At 34.6% G+C, this 10,080-nt stretch overlaps 3 protein-coding genes across 5 annotated transcripts; 1 reads left to right on the top strand and 2 right to left on the bottom strand.

Annotated features, from left to right (window-relative positions):
• The first annotated feature begins 803 nt into the window (after nt 1-803).
• On the top strand, nt 804-1,946 carry LOC112769692 (uncharacterized). Its single transcript, XM_025814178.1, has one exon. It carries the CDS (start codon nt 804-806, stop codon nt 1,944-1,946), a length of 1,143 nt encoding a protein of 380 aa, XP_025669963.1.
• A 47-nt stretch (nt 1,947-1,993) lies between these two features.
• LOC140181276 (serine/threonine-protein phosphatase 7 long form homolog) lies at nt 1,994-3,414 on the bottom strand. Its single transcript, XM_072224807.1, has 2 exons — nt 3,349-3,414; nt 1,994-2,764 (listed from the first exon to the last, which is right to left on the bottom strand). Exons 1-2 carry the CDS (start codon nt 3,412-3,414, stop codon nt 1,994-1,996), a joined length of 837 nt encoding a protein of 278 aa, XP_072080908.1.
• Nucleotides 3,415-5,537: 2,123 nt separating this feature from the next.
• On the bottom strand, nt 5,538-9,319 carry LOC112772386 (G-type lectin S-receptor-like serine/threonine-protein kinase At4g27290). Of its 3 annotated transcripts, XM_025817319.3 has the most exons (8): nt 7,903-9,319; nt 7,690-7,827; nt 7,472-7,599; nt 7,181-7,391; nt 6,701-6,938; nt 6,438-6,588; nt 6,047-6,352; nt 5,669-5,886 (listed from the first exon to the last, which is right to left on the bottom strand). In XM_025817319.3, the coding sequence occupies exons 1-7, from the start codon at nt 9,176-9,178 to the stop codon at nt 6,047-6,049; spliced, it is 2,448 nt and encodes an 815-aa protein (XP_025673104.1). In that variant the 5' UTR covers nt 9,179-9,319; the 3' UTR covers nt 5,669-5,886. The 3 variants fall into 3 exon arrangements, 2 of the variants coding, with proteins under 2 accessions (XP_025673104.1, XP_025673105.1); XR_011876586.1 differs by lacking the exon at nt 6,438-6,588 and having other exon boundaries at nt 5,538-5,886; XM_025817320.3 differs by lacking the exon at nt 5,669-5,886 and having other exon boundaries at nt 5,945-6,352.
• Between the last annotated feature and the right edge of the window lie 761 nt (nt 9,320-10,080).

Raw genomic sequence — 10,080 nt, 5'->3', positions numbered from 1 at the left:
ATATAAACCATGGAGGGGGCAAATGTGGAGAGGTAGAGTGTTATTCACAAATGGAGGGGGAAGATAGTTTTGTGGCTCTAGTTCACTGCTCTGGAAAAATTCAAAAGAGCAAAAGGCATGGTGTGAAATTCACAGATAGAGAACCACTTAGTATTTTTATTCGATCGTCGAGTACGCTGGCAGAGATTAAGCAAAGCATATTACGGAAGTTCGGTACCTGTGGGACGAAGTGGGTAAAAAAGTTATTTTACAAGATTCCAATAGCCGTTGTTTCAACTGGTGTGAGATATGAGACCTTCGTGATAGGGTCGGATGAAGACCTGCAGGTCTTGTTTCACTGCAGGCGTAGTTTTCCGGAGGTGAGGATACCTGAGCTGCTTGCGAAGTTGGAAGATGGTGTGGATAGCTCTGGGGCATCGGCACCAAATCCTCAGTCGACCACAGCCGGTGGTGCCTCGACATCGATGCCAGTGGTAGCAGCGGCAGTTCCGATTCCTGAGCCCGAACATGCTGGGGTTGTTCATGCATATGTGGCTCCTGTTGTGCCTGATTTTGAGTTTGATGCCGGACCGGATCAAGTTGAGAATGCGATGTGTGACGATGATTCGGATGAGGAGCCGGTCGATATTGGTGGGGACAATGATGATGATATTCCAAGAGGTACACGTACAACCCATGGAGGTTCCGGTTCTGGAACACAAGAGTACCCTCCCCATCTCTCTTCTTTGAACTTGGAAGCCATCGGCCAACACCAGAATGTAGATGCAACATTCGATGGGTAGGGGATGCATGATGGGACACCTATGACTGAATTTCAGATTGGCCAATCGTTCCAAAGTAAGGAGGAAGCCGTGCTGAGCGTAAAAGATTACAGTATTCGGCGTGGAGTTGAGTACAAGGTTATGGAGTCAGACAATCTGAAATACCAAGGGAGATGCAAGGAGTTTAGAAACGGGTGCACGTGGTTGATTCGGATAGTCATGTGGAAAAGGAAGAGCACATGGGAAGTTAGGAGGTACAACGGACCACACACATGTATGGCCACATCGATATCGAGCGATCACAAGCAGCTTGATTATCATGTCATCTGTGCGAGAATCTTTCCATTGGTTAGAGCTGATGCGTCGGTGTCGATTAAGGTGTTGCAAGAGGCAACGGAGGCGACATATGGATTCAGGCCTAGTTATCGGAAGGTGTGGTTGGTGAAGCAGAAGGCAGTAGCGCAGATATATGGCGATTGGGTGGAGTCATATGCGGATCTGCCTCGATGGATCCTTGTGGTCACATCCACCATGGAAGGTTCCGTTGCTCTGCTGAAGACCTCCCCGGTTAGAGTGGGTGACCAAGTTGATGAAGATAGAGTATACTTTCATCGCATGTTTTGGACATTCCCTCCATGTATTGAGGCATTCCGCCACTATAAGCCGCTCGTAAGCATCGACAGAACACACCTCTATGGCAAGTATGGCGGGACATTGTTGTTGGCGATCGCTCAGGATGGTAACTCGAATATTTTGCCTGTTGCGTTTGCACTCGTGGAGGGAGAAAATGCAGAGTCTTGGTCATACTTTCTATCCAATCTTAGAAGACATGTTACTCCACAGCAAGGTATTCTCGTGATCTCTGATAGACACAACGGTATCAAGGCTGCACTAGAGTCCCCCGATAGTGGTTGGCGACCTCCCCATGCTTATCGGGCATTTTGTATTCGGCATGTTGCTGCAAATTTTGCCCTTACTTTCAAGGGACAGGATGCGAGGAGGTGGCTGGTAAATGCCGCTTATGCAAAGACGGAAGCAGAATTTAACTATTGGTTTGATATAATGAGGACAGAGAATCCGGCCATGTGCGATTGGGCAAACAGAATGGAGTATGAGAGGTGGACACAGCACAAGGATGGGGGGAGAGGATATGGTCACATGACGGTAAGTAGGCAGACCACCTAATTGTAAATCATATGAGACACAAACTTAAAAAACCGCCCATGAAATTTTTAAGCATTAAAAAAACATAACCCATACCTGGATGCCAGCGGGAAAGAGAAAACCTCAAACCCGGACGGCCTCAAAGATGGAAACCGCCAGAATATCCAACTCTGCAGCAACTGGAAGGGACCCGCAAGGTTAGTCACATTTCTGTTCGCTACCCGACACATGCATCGGTACAACCAAGCCAAAGCGGCCGACCCCCAGCTATACCTCCCCATGTCATCAAGGTTTGCCACAAATGACAACCACCGTATATGTACCCGGTTCGCACTCTTGTCCCTAAATAACTGAGTCGATAACAGAATCATGATGTAGGCACGTGCGTAGATGCGGACAGTCTCTGCGGTCGCATCTGGTGGTAGCACCCTAAACCTCTCGTGGAACCATGTAAAGTGTACTGTCATCTGCTTGACCTTATTCGGTAGAGGCCGCTCCCCGAATAGCTCCTCAAACCACTCCCAAGCTGGTCGGCCACCCTCCATGTATTTCTCAAACTCACCAAGGCAACCACTCACAGCCTCCCCATCCACAGGCAGCCCTAGCTGAAATGCCACGTCTTGCAATGTCACTGTGCACTCTCCGAAAGGCATATGGAACGTGTGCGTCTCAGGACGCCACCTCTCAACGAACGCACTAACCAATGACTCATCCAACCAGAACCATTGGCTGTTTAGCCTGGCCAAATGGTACAATCCAGCCCTCTCTAAATACGGGATGATTCTTTCATGCATGGGCATATTCTGTTGCCGTCTCACACTGTATATACACCTAGTGGGCTGCACAGAACATGAAAGAAATACAGAGTCCAATTAAATTCTCCTATCCATAAAAAAATTTCCCTATCTAACAATAACAAATATCTTAAATCATCAACAAATGATGAACCGGTAAATAAATTAATCTATGAACCCTATATAACTAAGCCGTCGAAAAACATGTAAGCTTCAAATTATAGAAACTAATTACGATAGTAAAAATAACAACACACATACTTGAATAAATAACAGCCAGAATTATAAAAATATTATAAAGCTTTAAAATTAAAAACTTCAAATCATATAAATACACTAACCGAACTAAAATAAATCACTAACGTCAACTGTCCCTTTCCCTAAACTAAACCAACACCATGTAGAATAACATTCATTGAAGGGATTTGAAATTCAGCTAACTAGTCATATTTATAAGTTAACAAGAAAAATTCAAAACACTAACCCAAACCGATTAAACTAACATCCTAGCATGCGAAGCCTAATTTCAAACTAGAGGGAATAATCTATAAATTCTAGTTTGTCTACCTTACATACCATTTTTCTAACTAACAAATGCTAAGCCTAAAAAAAAATAATTATTAACTAACCTCGTCACCAATAGAACCGGCAATATGCGCAACACCGTTCAGTCGATACAAGGTCCTGTCTGCCATGATAACACGCCGGAAGTCGCCGTTGAGATACCTCGGACCCGCTCTCAACTTGCTCTGACCTCTCTCTAGAATTTTCTCTCTCTAAAAAACCTCACAACCCCTCCAAATGAATAATCCGCGGCTACCACCACGGTTTATATAGGCAGCCAACTACACATAAACCGCTATAGGCTCTAGCGGTTTACGCACGCACACCAACACACATAAACCGCTGCTGGCAGTAGCAGTTTATGACCAATGCATATTATACGTAAACCGTGACAGGTACCAACGGTTTATAACTAACCCATTTTACACGTAAACCACGGCTGGTTGTAGCGGTTTCTATACACCTATAAACCATTACTGCCAATAACGGTTTATATAGATACGTGAAACAATGTATTTACGTATTAAATTTAAAAATAATATATTTACATAATATTGAGAGTAAAACAATTTAATTAAGTAAATTATCCTACAATTTATTATTCAATAATTAAAATAAAATATCTTCACATAATAACAATGATAAAATCTTCATGAAAATAGCCACCCTATAATATTACTGCATATTAATATAACTAAGATTCGACTCCTATTTCGGTCAGAATGTTAACATCAACGTACACAAAAAAACACTTCTATATCCCTTGTTTTTTTTTTTTAACGTGGCTTCACATCATTGAGCCACATCACAAAAATCAACCATGGATAAAACATTTAACAGGTTATTTCATTGGAGTAGTACCCTAGCTAAATCCTTAATCCAATGTATCTACAGGTGGAAGCTACATATTGATCAAACGAAATTTATTATACCATAGAATAATCGGAATAATAATGTTTCCCTATTTCATTTTTAATTTAGCTCTGAGAGTCTTTTAGAAAATTAAACAATGATGCTACGTTTCATTTTTTCTTTCAATTATATAACTATATAAAAGTGAGAAAGAAGCAAGTGTATAATTATTTCTAAATAGCTAAATGCACATTATAGACACTTTTATAATTTTTATATAGCTGTTTGTCACAATTAAAGTAGACATTCGCTTTAATTTGTTTATTCAAGATATGTTGAAACGTTGCATATTTACTTATTTAGAGAGAGAGAATATAACAATATGAAATTAGTCAAGATTAATTTATGAGAAAATTACACTTTCTTCTTCTGTAAGATGCTAAAATGACACTGTCATCTCCTCTATTTATAAAATATACATTTCTCTCCCTTATAACTTCTAAAAAACCTCCTCTTTAATCCATTTTAAATTTTTTGTATTAACTAATATTAACTTTATCTATTTTTCAAAAAAAAATTATTTTTTACAAAAATATTCTTTAACAAAAAAATTATTTTTTTATCATTAAATTTTACTTACCAAAATACCATTTAATAAATTATTTTTTATTGATTAAATTCTATTTTTATCAAAATAATTTTTAAAAATATTAATAATTAAATTATTTTTTCTAAAATATTCTTTAATAATTTTTTAATTATTAAATTATGATTTTACCAAAATTTTTGTTAATAATTTTTTTATATTTTATTATTAATTTTTTAATATTAATGTATATTATTTTAACATTAAATAAAAAATATTACCATTATTAATATGTATAACAATTAATATATATTAATATTGAAAAATAATCTTACTAAGAGTTTTTTTAATATTAAAATAATATATATTGATATCGAAAAATTAATAGTAAAATAAAAAAAATTGTTAACAAAAATTTTGGTAAAATCATAATTTAATAATTAAAAAATTATTGAAGGAAATCTTAAAAAGTTAATTTAATTATTAAATTTTTTTAAAAATATTTTGATAAAAATACAATTTAATCAATAAAAAAATAATTTATTAAAGTGTATTTTGGTAAGCAAAATTTAATGACAAAAAATAAAATTTTTACTAAAGGATATTTTTATAAAAAATAATTTATTTTTTTTAAATGGATAAAATTAACATTAGTTAACACAAAAAATTTAAAATGGATTAAAGAGGAGGTTTTTTAAAAATTAGAAGGGAGGGAAATGTATATTTATAAAATAAAGGGGAGGGGAGTGTCATTTTAGCATCTCGCAGAAGAGGAGAGTGGAATTTTCTCTTAATTTATTTGATATTTGAAAATTAAGTTGAAATTATTTTTTTTTTATTCTTTGTAATAATTTAAGAATAAATATTATAATGTACAATTTATGGATGTTGACAATTCAAAAGAAAATTGTGAAAAAGAGTTATGTTATAGTTTGACTATCTTTTAATTGTATGTAGATTGCTTTTATTTTTCTTTATAACAATTGAAAAACAAATTTAGAAGAATCAGATTTATATAGACTATATATATTTCAACACTTTATTTGATTTCCAGCTTCCTGCTGCAACCTGCTAAGCTCTTGACAAGTTTCTTGATCATCTGATTTTCAGAAGCCACATTTGCTTTGAGCACATGGGAGCTGGTTCACCATTTCTTGCATTAACTCTGTTTCAAAGAAGCAATATTCATAGTGGTATACTAGATTAACTTGTACAGTAGTATGTTTATACAATATAAAACTCTTAAAATATAATTGATGTCTAAGACGTTCTTAACTTTTAGAGTATATATACAAGAATCTCTTGATCTCCGTATGAAACTTTACCTATCTAGCCTCCAATATGCTGTCTGTGACATCATTGATTGAGTATGTTCTGTTATTACTTGGAGAAGAACCTTCATCAACCATTTCTCTTTCTGTGAAGAATCCAGGCATTTTAGGTGGAGGTAGTGTGGATTCACTACTCAACATTTGAACAACGTATGACATGTTTGGCCTTTCATCTGGACTTTTTTGCACACAAAGTAGTCCCACATGAATTGATCTTAGCATTGAAGATAAATTAGATGCATCTCTTATTGGAGCATAAATTATTTCGTACCCTTTGTCTTCCATAAATAGTTTCCATGCCTGCATATGTATATTGCAAAGCTTGTGGTTAAGATTAGAAGCAGATATAACAAAGGTGATTATTAAAATTCAGTTACACACTTACATGTCCTAGAAGATTAAAGTGATGATCTTGATGAATGAATCCTCTATTTCTACTTCCACTCACTATTTCTAACAGCAATACACCAAAACTGAATACATCAGATTTTATTGAGTAAACTCCATCAATTATGTATTCCGGTGATAAATATCCACTGCGCACATCCAACCAAAGGAAAAGAAAAGGATAAAAAATCAAACCTATAGCCAAGCCATCATACATACAACATACCCATATTAATAATCTGCAAAGCATAAGAGACTTACTAAGTTCCAACAACATGCCGAGTGTTTGCTTTAGTTTCGTTCCCTCCAAAACTTCTAGCTAGCCCGAAGTCTGATATTTTTGGATTCATTTCACTGTCTAACAAAACATTTGCAGCTTTAAGATCTCTATGAACTATTCTATGTCTTGAATCTTGGTGAAGATAAAGAAGACCTCGAGCAATTCCATTGATAATGTCAAAGCGCCTTGTCCAATCTAGTAACATGCTCTTCTTTTCATCTGTCCAAAAAGTAGCCAATTATATCTTTCTTGTAGTAAGATTGTAAGTTGAGAAATAATTAAATAGTTTATGGATCAACAGATTATCTCAAAATTTAATAAGAAATCATAAGTGGAAAATCTGTTTCATATAAATTCATTTTTATATATTTTTCAAAGAAAAAAAAAAGAATTCTCATTCACCAAGTTAGAGTACAGTTGCAACTTAATTGAATGATCATAAAGGTTTTCTGAAATCAAACCAAATATGAAGTAGTCCAAGCTTTTGTTGGGCATAAATTCATAGACTAGCAATCTTTCTTCTGCATAAATGCAACATCCTAGGAGCTTCACTAAATTCCTATGCTGAAGTTTGGCAATATGCATAACTTCATTTTTGAACTCTTGGATTCCTTGACTTGAATTTTGTAAGAGTCTCTTAACTGCTATTTCTTTCCCATCCTTTAATACACCCTGAAAGTTATAAAAACACATAGGCAAAAGATTATGATTCTCAATAGCTTTGTAAAACAAAAGTAAAATGGTTCCATTACCTTATATACCGAACCAAAGCCACCTTTTCCCAAAATGTTATCAGCTGAAAAATTATTTGTTGCCGAAGAAATTGTGGACATATCAAACAAAGACAATTGTAGATCTTCCTCATAGTCATTCATTACACCTGCATAAGTAGTATCATATGTGATATGTAAATGCAATACATGCTCTGTTTCCCCACATTACTTAAATAATATAAGAGTTACTTAACTACCTTTTCTTCGTATCTTCCATCTAAAGACGATGAAGGCCAAGCATATGATTAAAACACTAAAAGATAAGACACAAACTATGATGATCGTCCTTTTCTTTCGGATGTTTGATTTGTGAGATTTATTTTTCTGAATAGCTTCTATAAAAAGAAAAATACACCCGTTAAACAAAAATAAACAATTAATTAATTAAAAAAATTAGAAAGTATTTATACCTAGTTCTGTAGCAGCCATCCTTATGTAAATATCTTCAAGAGAATATGGAGTCAGAACTTTAATATCATTTAAATTACCAAACCACATCAAACAACCACTTGCGCCTTCACTTATATCCAAAGCTGCATAAGCCATACATGAACAATTCTTCAAGCACAACATCTTACAATCTTCAATGCTGATATTTCTACTATACCATGATCTTTCTGTATCTGGCAATTTCAGCCCTGAATACTTCAAAAACCCATCTCCATTACAATCCAATGAAGTTCTCCTTACACAACCATCTGATAAACCTTGCTCCTCCTTATAATTATCTTGCACAAATCCATCCAAACAACTACACATTGGATAGTTGTTAACATTACAACTAGAATAAGCTCCACATGTTTCATAGTAGTCACAATCATCAGCCGGTAACCTCGCCAAGTTGGTCCAACTCGATGTGTCCGGATTCCACTGGCTTCTCTGGTTGATTCCCTCCGGCGTTAGAACCACTTTATGAGGGTTTGAATTATTGATAAGTTCATACATAAAATATATCTCTTCCTCGTTAGAAACATATTTATATCTAAAGCCTGAGTTTTCTTTCACTTGTGGCGTTCCACTGAATTGAACTCCATTCCATGATCCGGCACGCCATCTTTTGGATCCTCCATCTTTAAGGACTAATTGAGGATATCCATTGACATCGAATTCTAAAGTATATCTACCTGGAAATGGATCGTCCGAGCTGTTCCAAGACGTTAGATACCAATTCTGTCCTGTTTTTAGATTTGTTCCTAACTTCTGTCCAGGCAAGAGCGTGTCGGATGGATAATCAAAACTTTGCCATACAAAATCTTCTTTGCTAGCACCATTATTACTTGTTTCTTGCACAACAAGATTTCCTGAATTCAAAAGCTTTCCAATTGGATTCATGACGGATCTTGCTGTGTTGGAGGACCAAATAACACTATTGTTACGATCAAGAAGGACTAGAGTTCCAGTGTTGTTGAGCTTCAGAATCCCTGAGGAGTCAGTGAGGGGTTTTTCTCTGTTTGCAACCCAAACTACTGTCTTGGATGGATCTTTGTTAAACCAGATTCCCACGTAACGGTTCTTGGAAGTTCCAGGGCTGAAGAATCCCAATGCAAAGATTTCATCAGAAGAAACTATTGTCTCACCATCACTGATAGATTGCAGTGAATCTATAGTGTCCGTTGCAGTTGAAGCCACCACCATATAGTTCATCAGAAAGAAGAAGAACAGAATCATTATTGTAAAGCCTTCCATTTTGCAGTGGGAATCTAAGTCTCTCTCTATAAGCAGAAAAATCAGAAAATGTGTTAATATAAGGTTTCCTTAAATTGCTTTCATGTCAAAGTTGAAAGTTGCTTCTTGATTCACCTTTTCTTATTATTATTTTGGTGTTTAGGGGGAAAAAATTGTGTTGCGTAACACGAATTTGTCAATTGTTCACTTCAGATGACCAGATTAGGTTTATTATTAGTCAATAATATAAGACTAAATACATATCAGTTAGCAGCTTGTTTATTACACCATCTGTGTTTTATATATTATATTGGTATGCCGTCATACACAAAATGATCAAAATTAGCCTAATGATGATATCATGAATGCCACCTAATGCTATATAATACATCCTTAGTTATGGTGAGAAAAAATTGATAAGTGTTTTACCTTGTAATTTGTTACTTCATTTTCTCCGAACAAAAAAAATTATAGAATACTTACTAATAAAATTTATTATTTTTATAATATTTATCCAAATTTAAATTTTAAAATAGTAATGCTATTGCTATATGTACAAATATTTTTTAATTAAATTTAATTAAATTGATAGAAGCTCAAAAAAAATAATAAAATAAAATAAAAGGCACGCATAGATCACATATTTTGCTTCTCTTTTTTCACGGTTTTTTAATATAGACATTTTTATTGAATAGTAGAAAAACTTATTGATATAATATAAATTTTTACACATAATACATAAATTTTTACATACAGCACATAACTTATTAATATAACATAAAAAATTTTGTAAATAACAAAAAAATTTTAACGTATAGCACATAAAATTTTGATACAAATGTATTTTATTAGTTGAATAATTTAATAATGTTTTAGATATGTAGTTTCTACAAAATTTTTGTATTGTGCATTATATTTATGTA

Source organism: Arachis hypogaea, chromosome 18 (assembly GCF_003086295.3).
Source record: "Arachis hypogaea cultivar Tifrunner chromosome 18, arahy.Tifrunner.gnm2.J5K5, whole genome shotgun sequence".
In the NCBI taxonomy this organism is placed as follows: domain Eukaryota; kingdom Viridiplantae; phylum Streptophyta; class Magnoliopsida; order Fabales; family Fabaceae; genus Arachis; species Arachis hypogaea.
This window is presented reverse-complemented; position numbering and strand designations above follow the sequence as displayed.

Coding starts and splice junctions, on each gene's coding strand:
- LOC112769692 (XM_025814178.1), top strand. CDS start 804: ATGACTGAATTTCAGATTGGCCAATCGTTCCAAAGTAAGGAGGAAGCC.
- LOC112772386 (XM_025817319.3), bottom strand. CDS start 9,178: ATGGAAGGCTTTACAATAATGATTCTGTTCTTCTTCTTTCTGATGAAC. Junction 7,600..7,689: donor ATGGAAGATACGAAGAAAAG/GTAGTTAAGTAA, acceptor CTACTTATGCAG/GTGTAATGAATGACTATGAG. Junction 6,589..6,700: donor CGGCATGTTGTTGGAACTTA/GTAAGTCTCTTA, acceptor GGATGTGCGCAG/TGGATATTTATCACCGGAAT.
- LOC140181276 (XM_072224807.1), bottom strand. CDS start 3,414: ATGGCAGACAGGACCTTGTATCGACTGAACGGTGTTGCGCATATTGCC. Junction 2,765..3,348: donor CCGGTTCTATTGGTGACGAG/GTTAGTTAATAA, acceptor TGTTCTGTGCAG/CCCACTAGGTGTATATACAG.